The sequence below is a fragment of the Theropithecus gelada genome, chromosome 12 (genome assembly GCF_003255815.1).
Source record: "Theropithecus gelada isolate Dixy chromosome 12, Tgel_1.0, whole genome shotgun sequence".
NCBI classification, from domain to species: Eukaryota; Metazoa; Chordata; class Mammalia; order Primates; family Cercopithecidae; genus Theropithecus; species Theropithecus gelada.
The window spans coordinates 66805699-66827890 of NC_037680.1; the positions used below are offsets into that span (position 1 = coordinate 66805699).

At 39.4% G+C, this 22192-nt stretch overlaps 1 protein-coding gene across 2 annotated transcripts in view; it reads right to left on the minus strand.

Moving 5' to 3' along the window:
- The window catches only part of HIBCH (3-hydroxyisobutyryl-CoA hydrolase), a 117118-nt gene that overhangs the window by 65024 nt on the left and 29902 nt on the right, over positions 1-22192 (minus strand). For both annotated transcript variants that reach the window (XM_025403891.1, XM_025403892.1), the window contains exon 6: positions 19454-19506. In XM_025403891.1, the coding sequence (XP_025259676.1) occupies positions 19454-19506 (53 nt within the window). The remainder of the gene's footprint in view (positions 1-19453; positions 19507-22192) is intronic.

Here is a 22192-nt window from a genome sequence, read left to right on the forward strand (position 1 = left end):
TCAAAGACTGGTTAATTACAAGTTTGGTTGTAATTTACAAAGACTGGTTTGGTACTGGTACCAAAACAGATATATAGAACAATGGAACAGGACAGAGCCCTCAGAAATAACATCACACATCTAAAACCATCTAATTTTTGACAAATCTTACAAAACAAGCAGTGGAGAAAGGATTCCCTATTTAATAAATGGTGCTAGGAAAACTGGTTAGCCATGTGCAGAAAACAGAAACTGGACCACCCTTACACCTTATACAAAAATTAACTTAAGATGGATTAAAGACTCAAACATAAGACCTAAAACCATAAAAGCCCTAGAAGAAAATCAGGCAATACCATTCAGGACACAGGCATGGGCAAAGACTTCATGACTAAAACACCCAAAGCAATGGCAACAAAAGCCAAAATTGACAAATGGGATCTAATCAAACTAAAGAGCTTCTGCACAGCAAAAGAAACTGTCATCAGTGTGAACAGGCAACCTATAGAGTGGGAAAAATTTCTGCAAGCTATCCATCTGACAAAGGTCTAATATCCAGAATCTACAAGGAACTGAAACAAATTTACAAGAAAAAAAAATCAAAAAGTGGGCAAAGGATATGAACAGACACTTCTCAAAAGACGACATTTATGTGGCCAACAAACACATGAAATAAAGCTCATCATAACTGGTCATTAGAGAAATACAAATCAAAACCACAATGGGATACCATCTCACACCAGTTAGAATGGTGATTATTAAGAAGTCAGGAAACAACAGATGCTGGCAAGGCTGGGGAAAAATGGGAATGCTTTACACTGCTGGTGGGAGTGTAAATTAGTTCAACCACTGTGGAAGACAGTTTGGTGATTCCTCAAGGATCTAGAACCAGAAACACCATTTGACCCAGCAATCCCATTACTGGGTATATACCCAAAGGATTATAAATCATTCCACTATAAAGACACATGCACACATATGTTTATTGCAGCACTATTCACAATAGCAACCCAGATGCCCATCAATGACAGACTGGATAAAGAAAATGTGGCACATACACACCATGGAATACTATGCAACCATAAAAAAAAAATGAGTTCGTGTCCTTTGCAGGGGCATGGATGAAGCTGGAAGCCACCATTTCCAGCAAACTAACACAGGTACAGAAAACCAAACACCATATGTTCTCACTCATAAGTAGGAGTTGAACAATGAGAACACATGGACACAGGGAAGGGATCATCACACACCGGGGCCTGTCAGGAGGTGGGGAGCAAGGGGGACGGAGAGCATTAGGACAAATACCTAATACATGCGGGGCTTAAAACCTAGATGATGGGTTGACAGGTGCAGCAAACTACCATGGGACATGTATACCTGCATGTTCTGCACATGTATCCCAGAACTTAAAGTAAAATAAAAATTTTAAAAAGTACTAGTAAAAATAAATTTAGTTATTACGCCTGTTTTTTTTTTTTAAAAAAAAAGATATTTAAAGTTATTTTAAGGCATAGTTAAACACCCATGATTTATATTAATGGCAAGATTAATCCCTCAATGCATAAACACAGACACACATAAACAATTCAGCTTGGTGCTCGAAAAGTAAATATTCCAAAGTAAACAGTTAATAACCAGAGTAAAGAAGACGACAAACTCATAAAGATACACAATGGGGTGACATGACTGATGTTTACACAAAAAGTCATGGATTTAAATCTAACCAGAGGGAATGAGTAAGCTCCTGCCCAGAATAAACACTGCATCACAGTATTGGACAGTATGTGATAGCCTACCACTATCACTCAGGATAAATGGTGCTTTGAAATAGCACCACTTCAATTTCTTTTGTTAGAAATTCACGTAGATTTGTCATCACACATGCTTTCAGTATGGCATAAAAGTTACTATTATGACTATTAAATAAGTTTCTTTTTTTTTTTTTTTTTTTTTGAGACAGAGTCTCGCTGTGTCTCCCAGGCTGGAGTGCAGTGGCGCGATCTCGGCTCACTGCAAGCTCCGCCCCCTGGGTTCATGCCATTCTCCCGCCTCAGCCTCCCAAGTAGCTGGGACTACAGGTGCCCGCTACCACGCCCGGCTAATTTTTTGTATTTTTAGTAGAGACGGGGTTTCACTGTGTTAGCCAGGATAGTCTCGATCTCCTGACCTCGTGATCCACCTGCCTCGGCCTCCCAAAGTGCTGGGATTACAGGCTTGAGCCACCGCGCCCGGCCTAAATAAGTTTCTTAATATATCTCTGGGACCACATGCATTAGATTAACAAAACAGCAGGCTGCAAAGTAAAAACAAAGACTTTTTACTATGTTTCTCATATTAATGGGCTCATATTGCATCTTAATACATATTAATATATTATATAATAATATATTTTAATGGACTAACACATAGGGATTAGCACCAAACAGTTTTTGCTATTGGGTATGTATAATTCATGTTATTTTTAAAATGACAAAAATGATATTCAACAACAAATAATTGAGAGAAAATATTTAACTTATTTACGTATTAACAGTCTACCATTCTAGGAGGTCCAGCCCAAAATTAAATTCATCTCCCTTCACTCTCCCCAGCTCACTCTATAGCCACTTTTCTTCTCAAATGTTAGTAAATAGTGCCACCATTCATCCCATGGCCCAGCCTAGAAACCTGAAAGTCATTCTTACTCACCTTTATCCATCACATACAATCAATCCATCATCAAAACCCATCAAGTCTTCTCCAAAATCTCCCTCTTAAATCTAACTATCTACCCTTTCATTATCTCTACCCTACTTTTCTTTTTTCTTTTTTTTTGAGAGGGAGTCTCGCTCTGTCATCCAGGCTAGAGGGCAGTGGTGCAATCTCACTCCACCTCCTGGGTTTCAAGCGATTCTCCTGCATCAGCTTCCCAAGTAGCTGGGATTACAGGTGAGTGCCACTGGGCCCAGCTAACTTTTTGAATTTTCAGTAGAGACAGGGTTTCGCCATGTTGGCCAGGCTGGTCTCACACTCCCAACCTGAGGTGATCCACTGCCTCGGCCTCCCAAAGTGCTGGGATTACAGGCGTGAGCCACCATGTCTGGCCTCTATCTTACGTTTAATCACCATAATCTCTCACCCAGTTCCCTGCAACAGCTTCCTAAATAATCACTTTACTTCCAATCCCACCCTCCTCCAGTCAATTCTTCACACCAGAGTTATCTTTCTAAAATGCAAATCTGTTCTAGACATTGCCCCTGCTAAAAAGCACTTAATTAGCTCTCCATATTGATCTGAAGATCAACTATTTAACACGTCCTATAAGAGAGCTGATCTGGCTTCTTGTTTACCTCTATGGCCTCAGAATTTAACCCCTATCTCCTCCACAGTCTAAAATGTAGGCACACTGAACTCTGCTCAAATATGAATTCTCTCTTATCTCTTTTTCACATATGCTATTATCTTCCCACTCACACACTGTCATTCAACACTGCATCAAACCCTCACACAAATGAACCAACTATATTGCATTCTTTTACTACTCTCGACTTTTCATTAAATTCCTCCTTCCTTAAGTCTCAGCTTAAATATAACTTCCTCCAAGAGGCTTTCCTTACACTACCCCCATCACTACACTATTCACACATACACACAGTTAAGGCTAGTACTGTTTAATGTATTTCCAGACTACCCCACATTTGCCTGTTTGGACAGTAAGCTCTAGGAGAAAAGAAAACATGCCTGTTTTGTTCAGTATTTTATCACCAGAGCCCAACCAGTATCGAGCACATCTAGACATCCAATAAGTTTTGCACTTTCTTGAGTGAAATAGTTGAGAACAATCTCAAATGATGGCTAAAGTCATTAATAATCAGGCTCTAGTTAGTTTCGAAGCTCACATATCCATATATCCTCAGGGGAATGAGCTCGTTTTACAGGCAAAGAGCTCTCCTCCACTTTTCTTCTCTGAAATACTTTCATGCCTCAGTAAGAAATAGAAACCTCTAGACCAAAAATCATCCAAACCAACATGGCTGGGGCAGAATCAAGGCCAGATGAGAAAGGCACAGGGCAAAAGTGCCTGCCACTTGACCTTGAATCTAGGGTGGTTTCATATTACAAATGAAAGGAACCCAAAACCTGACCAGTATAGCCACAGGAAATGGCCATGGGAAAAAAAAAAAAAAAAAACTCCCTGTACATCTCAGAATCTGTAAGTTTGTCAAAATTGCCAAGAATATCTATACTCCCAGCAAGTCAAAAATTTCCCAGAATACAATACCTTAATGGGGAGGCAGGGGGACAGAAGGCAGTGAAGTCAAGTTCTTGGTAAGAAAATGAAAGCGCTCTCCAACTTAGACAACCCTGGGCTAAAGGGTAGATGGAAATGGGGTATAGGAAAGTAAAAAACAGGGCTCTATCTAATAAGACAGACAAGTGGTAAAATACAATTAAACAGACCATCTGTGGTATATTGCCAAGCACCAGAGGAACATCACTTAGATGATAATCCATTACATCTTCAAAAATCAATATAACCCAATGCTTACCTGTTTAAAAAAAAAAAAAAATCTCATTAAGACACTAAATGACTCTGAAAATTTTACCATAAGAAACTACGCAACTCAAAGCAATCCTACGGCCAGGTGTAGTGGCTCATGCCAGTAATCCCAGCAATTTGGGAGACTGACCAACATGGTGAAACCTCAACTCTATTAAAAATACAAAAATTAGCCAGGTGTGGTGGCACGCACTTGTAATCCCAGCTACTCGGGAGGCTGAGGCAGAAGAATTGCTTGAATCCAGGAGGTGGAGGTTGCAGTGAGCCAAGATCACACTACTGCCCTCCAGCCTGGGTGACAGAGCAAGACTCCGTCTCAAAAATAAATGAAAATAAAAATAAATAAATAAATAAATAAGTAAGTAGAAGCAATCCTAACTCTCCCCTAATAAGACAGAAGGAAATCTAAGAGAATCTCATCTGGGAATGAGGAGAGATCTACCGCTCTCTATCAAAACAAGATATCCATCCATAGTTGGAGAAAGTTCAATAATCAATATAGATAAAAATGAATGCATATAAACATACAACCTATACACTTAGAAATCCAAGGGAAATTTCCCTCCATCTTTCCTCTCTCAGCTCCTGCTGTGTTACTGATATTTCAGTCTTAAAGAAAGCTCTTTTCATATCTTCCAGTTTTTTGTTTTTTTTTTTAAAAAAAGAGATTTAAATGACATAGGTGAGTGGGAAGAAGTATACCAAAGGAAGCTGAACTCACAAGTTTCTCTAAAAATCTTAACTTAATAAAATTATTTCATCTCTTCTTTCATAAACTCTCAGGTTCTCTTTTTTTTTTTTTTTTTTTTCCCCCCTGCATCAGGGTCTCAGATGCAGTGGCACAATCATGGCTCAATGCAGCCTTGAATTCCTAGACTCAAACAATCCTCCTGCCTCAAACTTCCCAAGTAGCTGGGACTACAGGCATGCACCACAATGCCTGGTTAATTTTTTGGAGACACAGAGTCTAGCTATATTGCCAAGGCTGGACTTGAACTTCTGGTCTCAAGTGACTCTCCCATGCTGGCCTCCCAAAGCGCTGGAATTACAGGCATGGGCCACTGCGCCCGGCCTCTCAGGTTCCATACTAAGTAAAATAAATGTTGTTATGAAAAACGCAGCACTTTATTATTTAATTAAAAAATAGTTTCTTAAAATGTCTTCTATTCAGCTGTCAGTAATAGCAAAAAACAGAACACCTTTTAAAACTGAAAAAGGTACCTATTATGTCTAACAAATCTTTGCAATACATTAACATAATTCAATCTTTGAGCACTGTTCATTCTTCTTATGAAAATAAGAACATGTCTTCAATGACATTAATCAGTGGCTAAACATAATCTGATTCAGTAGTTCCCATTTAACTGAGCACTAGTCAACTTTCATGTGGGTGGTTTGTACTGCAATAAAGTCATTTGGGTAATATATATGCTCATTATTTTTATTCCATTCCAGTTCCCACTGCTCTAGTCATGACAACATGCCCTTTCTAACATACGCTTTAAAACTTAATTTTCTATTATTGATTGTGGGTGGGGGGGCGGATTTTCCCCTTACCCTTCTGAGTTCTTAGCTGGGACTGCTGTAACAAGACAGACTAACAAGAGAAAAACAGTTTATTAACATGTACACGTCATGTATAGATAGGAGATTATCCAGGGAGAAATAAGAACTCTCCAAGAGGGGGCCTAGAACTCCAGCTTACATAACAACTTCAACTAGAAAGAAGAATGTGAAGGAAGGTAACCACAAAAAGCATGGTAAATAAGAGAAACGATTGTTTTGCAGAATTAAGTTGATGCCTCTGTTGATAGGCGTCTCTTGCCATTTGGTCATCCTTCTCTTCCCCAGAAAGGGAGACATTCTTACAAACAGAGATTTCCTTTCTAGGTACACATTTCTCTTACAAAAAAGTAACTTGTACTGTTTTCAGAGATGACCCTGTGTCTGCTGGTTCTCAAAATAATCTGCTCAAAAAAATCCTTATGCCAAAGTGGCATATTTAGGGTGGCATATTGTGGTCTCCTATAATCACAAAATCCTCTCACTAGCAGCATCTTAAGAGCACTCTGAGAAACACAAAAACAATACCATTCTGGGCCGTATTTTGAGTTAGGTTGGGTAGCCAACTTCATTTCTATTTTAAAATGCAAGAGGTGGTGGAGAAAAGGAAGACTAGAGGGAGAGAGAGAAGGAGAGAAGAACCTAAAATGTTCTTTAAATCCAGTTCAGTTGGGGAGGGAAATAGGAGTGGTACTACATGTATGAAACAAAAATTTAAGGATTTTCCTCTGTTCTATATCTACTTAATTTTTTAAACAAATATGCATTTCTGTTATATTCAAGGAATCTTCAAAAAGTTCACGGAATATGCATTATTGCAAAAAAACTATGCATGAACTTCAAATTTTTTTGTATGAACATAAACTCTTACTAACTTGTCATAACATACCAGAACAGGATCTAGCTTGAGGTCCTAAGAGGGATAAGACAGCGTTTGAAAGAGCCCCTATCACAGTAACATGAATTCTGCTAAAATTGAAGCAAGAACAAATATCAAATTTATGGTAAAGCTTGTGTGGAAGAAAAGTAAACTCACTGGTGAGTTGTGAAAAGTCTGTGAGGAAAATGCCTCAAAGATATCAACAGTTTACAAATAGATAACTCATTTTAAGAAGGCACGAGAAAATGTTCAAGATGCCAACAGTGGCAGACCATCCACATTAATTTGTGAGGAAAAAAATTCATCTTGTTTGTGCCCTAACTGAAGATGATCAATGGCTAACGGCATGAACAATAGCTAATGCCACAATTCTTTTATAATGGGTTCAGTTTACACAATTCTGACTAAAAAACTGAAGCTGAGCAAACTTTCCATCCGATGAATGCCAAAATCATTGGACCCAGATCTGCTGCAGACAAGAACAGATCTTTCAACGGAAATTTTGAGTGAGACTGCGATCCTGAAGCATTTCTTTGAAGAATTGTAACAGCAGATGAAATATGGCTTTACCAGTATGATCCTGAAGATAAAGCACAACCACAATGGCTACCAAGAGAAGTGGTCCAGTCAAAGCACAAGCAGACTGGTCAAGAGCAAAGGTTGGCAACAATTTTTTGGGATGCTCAAAGGCAGGCTGCTGGTTGACTTTCTGGAGCACCAAAGAACTATCATAAAAACTTAGCCAAAGCTTTAGCAGAAAAACACCCAAAGTTTCATCAGAGACTCCTCGTACACTACGTAAATGCCCCTGCTTATTCTGCTCATCAAACAAGGGCAATTTTGAGAGTTTCAATGGGAAATTATTAGGCATCCACCTTATAACCCAATCTGGTTCCTTCTGACTCCTTTATGTTTCCTAATTGATATAGATTGGATATCTGTCCCCTCCAAATCTCATGTTGAAATTTATTCTCCAACATCAGAGGTGGGGCCAAATGGAAGGTGTCTGGGTCATGGGGGCAGATCGCTCATGAATGGCTTGGTATATCCCCAGAGTAATGAGTAAGTTCTCGCTCTATCAGTTCATACAAAAGCTGGCTGTTTAAAAGAATGTGGCGTCTCCTTTCTTTCTCACTCCCTCTCTCGCTATGTGATATGCCAGCTCTCCTTCCCCTTCTGCTATAACTGGAAGTTACCTGAAGCCCTCACCAGAAGCAGATGCTAGTGCCATGGTTCTTGTACACCCTGCAGAACTGTGAGCCAAATAAATTACCCAGCCTCAGGTATTCTTTTATAGCAACCCGAACAGAGTAACACACCAATCTTTAAAAATCTGTAAATGGCACCCTTTTTTCTTCAGTTACCAATATAAAAAAGGCTGCATTTACTTAAATTCCCAGGACCCTCATTTATTTAGGGATGGACTAAATGACTGGTATCACTGCTGACAAAAGAAATATCTTAAATTTGATGGAGCTTATGTTGAGAAAAAAAGTTATTTTTTATTTCTATCTTAATTAATTCCATTTTCCACAAACTTTTTGAAGTCCCCTCATATTAGCTTAAAATGCAACCCCGGATGTTTTATATAAAGGGCAAAAGGATAACAAAATTTGTCTTCCCCAGAAACAGAATAAATTTAGTCATTTAAGTATCTATTCATAAAAAAATTGTTTCAGAAACACTGGAATAATTTCACATAATTCTGATCTACCATGTGGAGAACTCAGTAACATTTTTATTTTACTGTATTTCAAAAAACTGAGTAAATGAATTTCTAAAATCTTAAAGATAACAGAATTTAGCAATCCCGGGACTCTACAAAATGCTGTGCTACTCTTCATGGTGGGTAACGAGAGAAAATAAAACTGTCATTTTCTATACTGGAAAAAAATAATACCTTCTATAATAAAAACAAAAGGAAAGCAGGGGGAAACCAAGCTCTATGGCGCCATCTTTTGGACTGTACAAATTCTTAACAAAATTCTTTCTTACATTATTGTAAGAAAAAATTTATTGACCAGAATCAAACAAGTACTATTCCTATGCCTTTTAAGGCGGGTGGATCACTTGAGGCCAGGAGTTCAACACCAGCCTGGCCAATGTGGTGAAATCCCATCTCTACTAAAAATACAAAGTTAGCTGGGTGTGGTGGCAGGGGCCTGTAATCCCAGCTCCATATTATTCTCACAGTTCTTTCAGTACTAGGGTATGTTAAATAAGCAGAAGTCATTGAACTGAGACTGTCTCTCTGCACTTTGAGTTCCTGCATAAAAAAATGCAAACTTAGTAAAGAAATAAACTGAAACCTAATTTAAGAGTATAGTTTTGTAACACACAGCCAAGTTTCAGCCAATCATAGGCAGCCAACTGATCAGACCATACCAATACAGGGTGAACATCTCATCACACCATGCCCAAATAAGGCAAAATGCCTTGTGGTAGCCAATCAGGTAATTTCTCTAATTTGCTTCCACATTCAGCCTATGGAAGCTCACTGCTCATGTTGCAAGGTGGAGCTCTCTCAACCTCTTCTGGTTCTGCATGCTGCCGGATTCATGAATTGTTCTTTGCTCAGATAAAGTGTTAAATTTGTATGAAGTTTTTCTTTTAACAGATTAAAAATGTATCTATACTAAGCCTACACTAAGCAATTATGTGTAATTCTAAAATTCTACTAAAAATTCTGAAAATAAAGGCTTTTTGAACAAACTGTAGTCTGAACACCTTACAAAAATTGTTCCTAAAGTGAACTCCTCTCCCCCTAGAATCATCATTATCTGAGAACTTGCTAGAAATGCAAATTCTTGGGCCACATTCCAGACTAAACTAGAAATGGGGCAAGGAAATAATCTGCTTTTTTTTTTTTTTTTAAGATGGAGTCTCACTCTATTGCCCAGGCTGAAGTGCAATGGCACAATCTTGGCTCCCTGCAACCTCCACCTCCCAGGTTCAAGCAATTTTCCTGCCTCAGCCTCTGGAGTAGCTGGGATTACAGGACCCTGCCACCACACCCAGCTAATTTTGTATTTTTAGTAGAGATGGGATTTCACCACATTGGCCAGGCTAGTCTTGAACCTCTGGCCTCAAGTGACCCACCTGCCTAGACCTCCCAAAGTACTAGGATTACAGGCATGAGCTGCCATGCCCAGCCTAGAATCTGCTTTTTCACAAGCCCTCCAGGTTATTCTGATACAAACTAAAACATGAAAAACAGTCTTTGGGAGATTTAGAAAAAAGTCACAGGAGACACAACCACACATAAGAACCTGCTGAGCAGCAGTTTTTAACCTTACCTTCACATTGGTAACACCAGGGAGCTTTAAAAATCCTAGGTCTCATCGCGCCACTGCACTAAAGCCTGGGCGACAGAGCAAGATTCCATCTCAAAAAAAAAAAAAAAAAAAGAGCCTAGGTTTCACTCCACTATCCAATTTGATGATTATGGGAGATAAGGAAAGCCTAGGCACTGGAATTTTAAAAAGACTTCCAAATGATTCTAAAGTGCAAACAAGGTTGAGTGCCACTGATCTAGAGGATTACATTTTCAGAAGTTAGAGTTCATAAAACATCTTATATTAAGAAATGCTGGTGTCTTAAATTTTCTGTTGTTGTAACTGAATATCTGAGACTGGGTAATTTACAAAGTAAAGGAATCTATGTCTTACAGCTCTTCTGGAGATTGGGAAATCCAAGGTTGAGGGGCCATATCTGTTGAGGGCCTTCTTGCTGGTGGGGACTCTCTGCAGAGCCCAGCAGCAGTGCAAGGCATCATGTGGTGAGGGGGCAAAAGCATGCCAAACTGGCCTTTAAAACAGACCCATTCCCATGGTAATTAAACCATTCTTCCTGTGATAACCTATTAATCCAAGAATGGATCAAACTACTCTACCCTCAGGACCCCATCACCTCTTAAAGGCCTCACTTCTTAACACTGTTACATTCAGGATTAAGTTTCAACATGAGTTTTGGTGGGGACAAACACTCAAACCATACCATTCCATCCCTGACCTCCCAAACTCATATCCTTCTCACATACAAATACATTCACTCTAGCTCCATATCCTCAAAGTATTAACTTGTTTCAGCACCAACTCAAAATTCCAAAGTCCAGAGTCCCATCTGTGAAGCCTGTGAAATCAAAACAAGTTATCTACTTCTAAGATACAATGATAGGACAGGTATAGGGTATTCCTGTAAAAACTAAAGTAGAGGTTCCTCTTCAAAGAGACTTTCTTCCCTGTCTAATTAGGAATAAATAGTAAATTATCTTAGAAGCAAAATTTATTCAAAGACCTGTGCTAACATTCTTAGATACCTGCTAGCCTTAATAAAGAAATCAATGTACTTTGTGTTCTTAGCTCCCACAATTTAGCCTAAATATTTGCCCTGGCATGCTTATACTGGTACAAGCAAGCATTAGGTCATATCTTGTTCCTCTTCCTCATTTGGAGGTGTTTTTACCTTGCTCAGCATTCCACAAGTTACTTCCTCCTTCCTTTGTTCTCCTCTGCCTTTGCCTCTTTTAGAAAGTTCCAATCGGGACAAATACAGAATGTGAGGTACCATTCCAGTCAATGGAAACCGGACACAGCAGGAGGGTGACTGTGTCAGGTTATAAATGACCCTCTCTCTTCTGTTCGCTGTACTCTCGTGGCAAAACTGCTGGCAAGTGTACTCTTTCTGCATAAAATAAAATGGCCTTGCTGAGAAAATTAAATTTACGTTCAAGTGCTATTTCTTTGCAGCAGCGGGGAACAAGCATTTCTAACATTCCCATTCTAAAAGGCAGAAATAGGCCAAAAGAAAGGAGTAACAGGCCTCAAGTAAGTCTAAACCCTAGGAAAGAAGACATTAACTCTTAAAGCTACAGAGTAATCTCCATTCCATGTCTGAATCCTGTGCACACTGGGGTGGGGTTGGGGAGGTGGGCTCGCAAGGTATCAAGCAACCCTATTCCTAGAGCTTTCTGGGCTCAACCAGTTAAGAGTAGGTAGCTAGGCAGACATGAGCAGGGCAGAGGACTCCCCCACACCCAGCATGTCAGGTGACAATCAAGTGATGGTCAGGTGGTTGTTAAACTGTCTCCCTAAAATAACTGGTCGCAGCTGGCAGCAGGGAAAGGCAGTCTCCCAGCAGACAGAAAACACCTGAAGCTGGTGATCAGCAGCTTCCCATTAAGATCTCAGGAGTTAGGCGAGTGGGCCCAAGCATGTGCACTAAGACGCAAAATGGCAGTTTAACTGGTATATGACCTTCCTCTAAAAATGTTCAACTTAGCAAGGCAAAAATGCCTCAAATGAGCATGCACACAACTTGAGAAAACACACTGAGGATGTGGTCCCTCTGGAGTGCTGGCAGGCCACTACACATGCGGACAGCCCACCCCAAGGAAAAAATCAAGGCAGGAGAAACTCAAACCCCGGAACCATGCCAATGTATAAAACCCCAAGTTAAGGGCCAAACAGAACACTTGAATCTCTCAAATTGCTTGCTTGGCCCTCTTCCAAGAATACTTTACTTCCCATTGTTCCTGTTCCAAAACTTTTTAATAAACTCTCACTCTTGCTCAAAAACTTGCCTTGGTCTCTCACTCTACCTTACGCCCCTTGGACAAATTCTTTCCTTCGAGGAGGCAAGAATCAAGTTGCTTCAAATCTGTACGGATCCACCACTGCTAACAAGCCCACACTTCAGCTCTCTCCAGTTGAAGTTACAAACTGGTGCCATGCGCTGCCAGTGTGTCACAGTTCTAGAATCTCAAGGGCAGCTCTAGCTCTGACCTCACAATTCCACTTGGCATTCTCCAGAATGGGCTCTCTGTGGTGGCTCCACCCCTGCAACAAGTCTCTGCCTGGACACAAGACTGTCTATAATATATCCTTTGAAATCTAGGTAGAGGCTCACATGACTTCCTAGCTCTGCTTTCTGACAACCTGCAGAATTAGCACCACATGGATACCACCAAGGCTTATGGCTTATATCTTCTGGAGCTGCAGGTCAAGTTGCACCTAGGGCCACTTGAGCCATAGTGGGGACAACTGAGGAACACTGTGCTGGAATTCTGGGAGCAGAGGCCCAAAGCAGCCCTGGGCAGTAAGCTTATAGGCAGAGGCCCAAGTCCATCACCCAAAACCATTTGTGCTAGAGCTCTGGGCCTGTGATGAGAAAGGGAGGCTCAAAGATCTCGGAAATGCCTTGAGGGTCTTTCTCCCATTGTCTTGATAATCCCTTCTATTAAGTACTACTCTCCTTAGCAAAAATTGCTGGGCCACACCTTGGTTTCCTCTCCCAAAAAATTTTTTCACTCTTTACATGGCCAGGCTGAGAGTTTTCCAAATCTTTCTGCTTTCTTTCCCTTTTGATTATAAATTTCATCTTCAGTCATTTTCTTCCCTCTCACAGCTTAATGTAAGCTATTAAAAGTAGCCATGCAGCAGCCTGAATGCTTTGCGGGTTAGATAGGTCTTCTTTCAGGCATTCTAATTCACGGCTCTAAAATCCTGAATTCCATAAAGCCCTCAGACATGGACCCAATCCAGCCAGGTTCTCTGCTACTTTATTACAAGGATGCCCTTTATTCCAATATCTTGTTCCTCATTTTCATCTGGGTCCTCATCAAAATGGCCATTACTGTCCATATTTCTATTAGCATTCTGCCCATGATCACTAAAATAATCTCTAAGAAGTTCCACATCTTCCACAGCCTTGTCGTCTTCTGAGCCCTCACCAGAATCACCCTTAATGTTCCGTTCACAGCAATACAGGGTTTTTTCTATCCTGCTCCTCCAAACTCTTTCAAGTGTTTATCCATTACCCAATTCCAAAGCCACTTCCACATTTTCAGGTATTTGTTATTAGCAACACTTCTCAGTACCAATTTTCTGTCTCAGTCCATTTTGTGCTACTGTAACAGAATACACAGACTGGGTAACTTATAAAACAAAATTCAAAAACGGGTTTATTTAGGTGATGGTTCTACAAACCGGAAAGTTCAAGATTGAGAGGCTGCATCTGGCAGCTTCTAGTGAAGGCCTTATGTTACATGAAAACATGGCAGAGAAATAGAAGAGGTACCAGGCACATGTAAAAAGCCCAAAACATAGGAAGCAACCTCACGTTACAACAACCTGCTCTCGCAGAAACTAACATTCCCACAAGAGCTAACCCAGTCTTGCAAGAAAGATACTAATCCATCTTAACAACATAATCACCTCTTAAAGGCACCACCTCCCAACACCACCACATTGGAAACAAGCCTCAACATGGGTTTTGGTGGGGACAACCCATGCTCAAATCACAGAAGTTTGTAAATCAGACGTGAAAAGTGTGGCCTTCAAAACCAAGATAAACACAAAACCCCACTACTAAAAAAAAGAGACTGTTCACTTCCAGCCTGTTGTTTACCCTTTCAAAGGCTATACAAGATGTTTATTATTTAGGGTATAATTGTTTAAAAATTTTTCTATAACTGTACATTCCTAGTTGTTATGGGAAGGCCAAATCAAAAAAAAGGTAGGATAATCCTTGCCCTTTCCAGACCATCTAATACAATTGGGAAGATGAGATATAAAGTAACAATAAAGTACAAACACCAAACTTAGAGTACAGACTGAAAGCACTGACTCAATGGAAGAAGAAATCACATCTAATTGTAGTGTAAGTTGAGCATCCTGAATCCAAAACTCTGAAATCTGAAATGCTCCAATGAGCATTTCCTTTGAGTATCACGTTGGTGTTCCAAATATTTCAGATTGTGGAACATTTCAGACTTCAGATTTTTGGATTTAAGATTTAAGTTGTTAGATATGAGTTCTAAATTTCTCTTCAAAGGATCAGTGTATGTTCAATTCTTTGCCTTCTACTTTTAAACTTAACTTCCCCATAACGCAACCTTTCTCGATTACCTGCTCCACCCTGACTCATTCCAATTTACTGCTCTGCCATAACCATTTTTTCTGCCAAACCACTCACCCTATCACTCTCTTTAAATTAGCCAATCAGAATTAGTTTAGCCTGTCTGGTCTAACCCTAGCCAATAGGGGAATGACACAGCAGCAGGGGCCATGTTTATCAGGAATAAGAACTCCTTCCCCCTTCCTTTTCCAGGTGTGTGCTCACCACTGCTCCATCTGTAAGGGCACACCCTTCTATAGAAGTACATCGCCTTGCTGAGAATTAAAAATAAAATGTTATATTCGAGTGCTATTTCTTTTGCAGCACTGAAATTTTATTTATAACATATTGTAAATATTCCAAAATCCAAAACACTCCGGGTCCTAAGCATTTCAGACAAGAGATGCTCAATCCATACTATGTATGATTATTAAAAAAGAGGGTAGAACTTCAGTCTTTAAGGATGCATGTGGTTGGGCATACCTGATGGAAGAAAAGACACAATTTTTTTAAGGGAGCAGATAAAATATAGTATAAAACAAACTTTCTCAGGGGTTCCTCATCTGAACCACAGATCACTGCAAATGATGTGATTATATTCTCAATTCTTCCAAGGATAGTACGTAACTAGTACCATTCAAGAAGCACAGGACAGAAATAGGAACTAATTAATTATATTCAAGGGATGGCTTAGAGCCCTATTTCTCAAATTAACATGACTCAGAATTACTTGGAGAGCTTGGCTTGTTCAAACAGACTGCTAGGCCCCAGTCTAGAGACGGATTCTCTAGGCAAACCCAAGAACATTTTAGGGCATTAAGACTTAATCCTCTGGTGGAATTCTGGTTAAGAAAGGCTGATATAAAGTATATATTTATTTGAAAGTAATTTATGTTCTTTAAATACTGAAAACAGAGACCAGTATGAAGCAGCAGCAGCATGTTCATCTATTCAAGACAACATTGTCTTGGTCTGTTTCACTGCAGTCTTTCTTTTGAAATAAATATTCTTGGTTGTTATACATGAGGAATATATACAAACGCTATACAAGCCCCAGTACTGAAGAACATGGCCAGTGCATTCAGACATGCTGTGCTAAAGCAATATAATCCTCAGGCTTCTGTAAAAAAATGGAAGTTCTGCCCACTTAATAGCACCAAGGGCAGTTTACCAATCCTTTCATATCAGAAAGTGTCTTGAGTTATAACTTTAAGTGATCTCTTGGTCAACTAGACCAAATAGTTATTGAAATATTCTCAATAATATGTCAGCAATATATTTACCATTCCTGATAATATTTTTATTTTATATTATACTAATAACAGCTTAGTTGGGGAGAAAACTCTTGGATCCTAACTACTACACAACTTCTCAACCCATTGACTTCTGTCACACTGTGTAACAGAGCAATCTGAAGAAATCTGTATATAACATGCATTCACTAATCACCCCATTTACCTTGATTCCTTGGCCTGACTACTCACAGTTAGCTTTTTTCTCTTAAGGTTTATAATTTTAAAAGATTTACCTGAGCTTTTATCTAGGTGTGGGTCTCTTTTCGCTTATCTGAAATTCTGTGTTTCCTTTAATTATACATATCTGAGTTTGGGAGTTTTTGTTTTTACTTAAAGTCTTATTTCATCATATCTGATCATTATTTCTGTTCCAAGTGTTTGATTTACTTTCAATGGAGTATTTATCACTCCTTTTTTGGGTTCCCAGTAACTTTCTTTCATAGTCATTACCTCAAAACACTCATTTTTATCACTTACATATTTTTTTAATGCTTTGTGAGAGTTTCTCAAGTTTACTCTCCACAGATACTTTACTATCTGTAACATTAAATTCATCTCTTTCTAATCTAATGCCATTAAAACAGAATGTCAGTTTTGCTACTGTGTATTAGTTCCCCGTCATCCTCCCTGTTATCTGTTTCCCTTTTTCAACTTGTAGCCCTTTCACCTGAGTCTGCTCTCTCCTTATGGGATTTCTTTCCTGTTTTAATGGGGTCACATTTATTTTTCACGCTGTTGGGTATGCCCATTGTTTTTGTCTTCATTTCCTCCTGGTTTCTTTCACATTCACAGGGCAGCTCTTCCTTCAATGCTTCAGATTCTTTCCCTTCCTCTTATTCTACAGTATTTTTTTTCAGAGAGCTTTCATCTTCCCCAGGTTAAAGCACAACAAACCCACACTCAGTTTCTGCCAAGCAGAGAGGTACAGATCGCCCTTGCTAGTAGAATCCCTTCCCAAAATCATGTGCAAGATCTAAGCAATTCCGGTCCTTATTTAGGGTGGTTCTACTAGAACAAAGTGTGGAACTACCTGTATTCCAAATCGTTCCTTAAAACACTGAACAGGTGGAATTTCAAAAATTCCACCTTTTGGCCTCATACTACCTACCTACCTAGACTCTACCTACCTGGGCCCTACCTACCTATGTCCTGCCTATTGGCATGGCTCAGGACATGCTACCCCAAACTATGGCCACTTGGAGGCCACTGTGACTTTCCCCCACCTTTTTGTGGGACAGTTGGCCATAAAGAAGTTCTCTAACCTACCTCTTCTGAAAGTATTTTTTTTTTTTTTTTTTTTTTGACACAGAGTCTCGCTCTGTCACCCAGGCTGGAGTGCAATGGCATGATCTCAGCTCACCACAACCTCCTAGGTTCAAGCAATTCTCGTGCCTCAGCCTCCCCAGTAGCTGGGATTACTGGTGCGCACCATCACACCCAACTGATTTTTGTAGTTTTAGTAGAGATGGGGTTTCGCCATGTTGCCCAAGCTGGTCTCGAACTCCTGGCCTCAAGCGATTCACCCACCTCAGCCTCCCGAAGTGCTAGGATTACAGGCATGAGCCACGACACCTGGCCTTGAAAGTCATTAAACCCTCATGTGACAAGGGCCCCATTCTATACCTGGAGGAAAGGAATGTTACACAGAGAGGCCAAGAAGAATCTCAACAAACAAGCCTACCTAAGTTCCCCCATTTATTACTAATGAATAATACCGTTTTTGTACAATCATACTTCTATGTGACCATCCATTGTTCGTTGAACTTACACACAAAAACACAGTTTTTCCTGGATCTGTGGGTCTTTGGGTCTTCATTTCTGAAGGCTCCCATGTCATGTAAAACTTTGATTAAATAAATGTGTTATGCTTCTCTATTGTTAATCTGTCGTTTGTTATACGGATATTGGCCATGACCCCTGCAATCAGTGAGGAAAAGACATTACTTTTTCTCTCCTCCACTACCTTTCTAGGCTCAGTTCAATTCACCATCTTCTCTCCATGCAGCCCTTTCCTGCCATGAAGACCCATTCTGACCCCTCACTTCTTTAAAGGCTAATCTTTGTCAGTACCTTACAATTTACCAATTGTTTTGAAATTATTTCATGTTTTCTCTAACTCCAGGTCAAGTTAATCAATGTCAGTTACATTTTAGACTTCTCTGTAATAGCACAGAGGCAGAATATTTGTCAACTGACAGAAATGCAGTTACAGAGAACTTCATAAAGAATCCAGGCCGGGCGCGGTGGCTCAAGCCTGTAATCCCAGCACTTTGGGAGGCCGAGGCGGGTGGATCACGAGGTCAGGAGATCGAGACCATCCTGGCTAACATGGTGAAACCCCGTCTCTACTAAAAATACAAAAAAAAAACTAGCCGGGCGTGGTGGCGGGCGCCTGTAGTCCCAGCTACTCGGAGGCTGAGGCGGGAGAATGGCGTGAACCCGGGAGGTGGAGCTTGCAGTGAGCCGAGATCGCGCCACCGCACTCCAGCCTGGGCAACAGAGCGAGACTCCGTCTCAAAAAAAAAAAAAAGAATCCAAACACTTCCACTAAGGTGAAATTTTGAGTAACAGGTACAATTTAGGCAACCAAATCTCTAATACTGAATTTAAAAAAAAAAAACTCAACATTCTAGTTTCTCTTCTGAAGCTCCTATTTTTAAGTAGAAAAAAGGCTCTATATATTAAAAGATAACTTTCCATTGCTTAAAAAAACTTGCTAATTCAAAAAATTAAAATAGCATATAATGTGTGTGTGTGTGTGTGTGTGTGTATATATATATATTTTTTTTTATTTTTTGAGATAGTCTCACTTTGTTACCCAGGCTGGAGTGCAGTAGTGCAATCTCAGCTCACTGCAAGCTCCACCTCCTGGGTTCAAGCAATTATCGTGCCTCAACCTCCTGAGTAGCTGAGATCACAGGTGTGTGCCACCATGCTCAGCTAATTTTTGTATTTTTAATAGAAACAGGGTTTCACCATGTAGGCGAGGCTGGTCTCAAACTCCTAACGTAAGCGATCTGTCCACCTTGGCCTCCCAAAGTGCTGGGATTACAGATGTGAGGCACCATGCCCAGCCATATAACATAATTAAGAACATAAAATATTCTTTTGGGCTGGGATAAAAGTCTAAAAGTGCTATAAGCAAATATTATATCTCAAATCTGTCAGCATCCAAAATCCACACAATTACGTTTCAATGAGGTCTATTATATTACATTCATCAGCTCACTTCTGTTTAATAATTATTAACTTATTTTTAATACAACTCACATCAATGATCGGAGTAAAAAGTCTACTTACCCCACCCATTGTAATTCCATGAATAAGTGCAACATAAGGTTTCTGGCAAGAACCTGAAAGAAATAGAGCTGTAATTTTAGTTACAGTGTTTATAATACATTCCCTTTTTCTTAAAAAAACCCACATTATATATACTCAAGATTCTCCCTAGGAAATTTTAGCAAGAAACACCAAAGATGACTAAATGTATGGCTTATAAAATACGTATTTTTAAATGTCAATCCAACACAATCCTATCTATTCGTTATCATTTAACAACTTAACCTTTGATTTTAAACAAAAAACCAGGGCTCAGTGTGGTGGCTGACACCTGTAATCTAAGCTCTTTGGGAGGCCAAGGTGGGAGGATTGCTTGAGGTCAGCAGTATGAGATAAGTCTGAGCAATACAGCAAAACTCCATCTCTTAAAAAATATATAGCCAGGTGTGGTGGCAAGCACCTGTGCTCCCAGCTGCTCAGAAAGCTGAGGTGGGAGGAACACTTGATCACTTAAGCATAGGAGGTTGAGGCTGCAGTGGGCTGTGATCATGCCACTGCACTCCAGCCTGGGCAACAGACCAATACCCTATCTTTAAAAAAAACAAAAAAAAAGGAAGAGCTATGCTACATTATGGTTGAGAAGACTCCATCTCAAAGATGTCAACTCCCTCCAAATTAACCCATAATTCATTCTAAGTCTAATCATAATCTCAGTAGAAACTTTTGTGAAACCAGATGAAACAATTCTAAAATTCATATGGAAGACCCAAAGTCCAACAGCAGCCAAGACAAAAGACATGTAGAAAACGCATCTTAAAGAATTTGGAAACAAAGTAATGATGCATAAACACTATGATCTATCCATTCTACATACTATTTCTGGAGAAACTTTTGCGCATGGGAAATAAGGGAGCACGTACAAGAGTACAACTATCTATGTTAGTAACTATTGGAAGCTAAAATATCCATTAATGTAGAACAGATAATTAATGTGGGATATAATCATAATATTGGATACCACAGAAGAGTTATATTCCATGTTGTTAAAAACAATTTATGGAATGGTATACACAGTAAGATAGTATTTACGTAAATTTCTAAATACAAAGTAAAAATCTTTTAGTTCAAACCTAAAATAAAAGCTAAAAAACAAAAGGAATTGGAAAGCTTAAAAAATGGAAGCCTCTATTTGTCTACTTTGCTGTATAAAATATGATACAATGTTCTGCATTTCTATTTTGTCTTTAAACTTAAACATTTAAACTTATACACCGCAGGTGCAATGGCTCACGCCTGTAATCCCACCACTTTGGGAGGCCGGGGCAGGTGGATCACCTGGGGTCAGGAGTTCGAGAGCAGCCTGGCCAACATGGTGAAACCTGTCTTTAATTAAAATACAAAAATTAGCCGGGTGTGGTAGTGCATGCCTGTAATCCCAGCTACTCAAGTGGCTGAGACAGGAGAATCACTTGAACCTGGGAGACAGAGGCTGCAGTGAGCCAACATCGCACCACTGCACTCCAGCCTGGGTGACAGGGCAAGACTCTGTCTCAAAAGATAAATAAATAAATAATAAAATTAAAATAAACTTATGTTTTACTATTTTAAATACTTCAATGTTAAATTATTGCACAGTTTTTTTCATCACTTAGTAATTATTTTCATCAATTCGTTTTTACAAAAACATATATATCCCCATGTGTTTAATCTACTAGATATTAATTCATGTTTTTATGCCAATATATAAATATGTTTGTCTAAAAGGCACATGAGAAAAACTGAATTTATTTTTTCAACTATGTCAAAATACTTTAATATCACGTACTCAATCAAATTCTAACTTAAAATCTTTTAGTTCATAAATATTTAGTAAAAATGTCAAATATGGTCTAGGAGAATACACTGAAAATTAATGACAATGGTTGTTTTTGAGGAGGGATAAATGGTTGCTTCTGGGGAAAGTAATGGCACTGAGGAAAGCAAAAAAATGAACTGAAATGTAACTTCCAGACTTGCAGTATTATATTTCTTTTGAAGACATTTTAAATCAACAAGCAAAAATAAAATATTGATGTCTGTTAATTCTGGGCTAGAGGGTACACAAGTACTTATTATGTTACTTCCTGTATCTTAACTTTTGAAACACATGCTTGATAAAAACACTGCTTCACCTCCAATGAAACCTTGAACCTTGAATATAAAGAAATTTTTATTCCCAAGTTCTTTAAGAATTAGGAAATGATACTATATACTTCATTTTATAGAGAAAACTGGAACCCACGGTTTTTCCCCCAAGAAAGCTAAAGCTACCACATGATCAGAAATCCATATTCTCATACTGATTTTTTTTTGAGACGGAGTCTCGCTTTGTTGCCCAGGCTGAAGTGCAGTGGTGCGATCTCGAATCACTGCAACCTCCACCTCCCAGATTCAAGCTGATTCTCCTGCCTCAGCCTCCCGAGTAGCTGGGATTATAGGCACGTGCCACCGCACCCAGCTGATTTTTGTATTTTTAATAGAGATGGAGTTTCACCATGTTGGCCAGGCTGGTCTCAAACTCCTGACCTCAGGTGATTCACCCATTCAGCCTCCCAAATTGCTGGGATTACAGGCGTGAGCCACCGCACCCGGCCTCATATTGATTTTTTAACAAACTGCAGTTAAGTATAGCCTACTAATATTAAAGGGTTACTGTTTTTAAATAAGCACTCAAAATTGTTTAATCAACTTTATTTATGCCTGGCACATGGTATTAAAAGT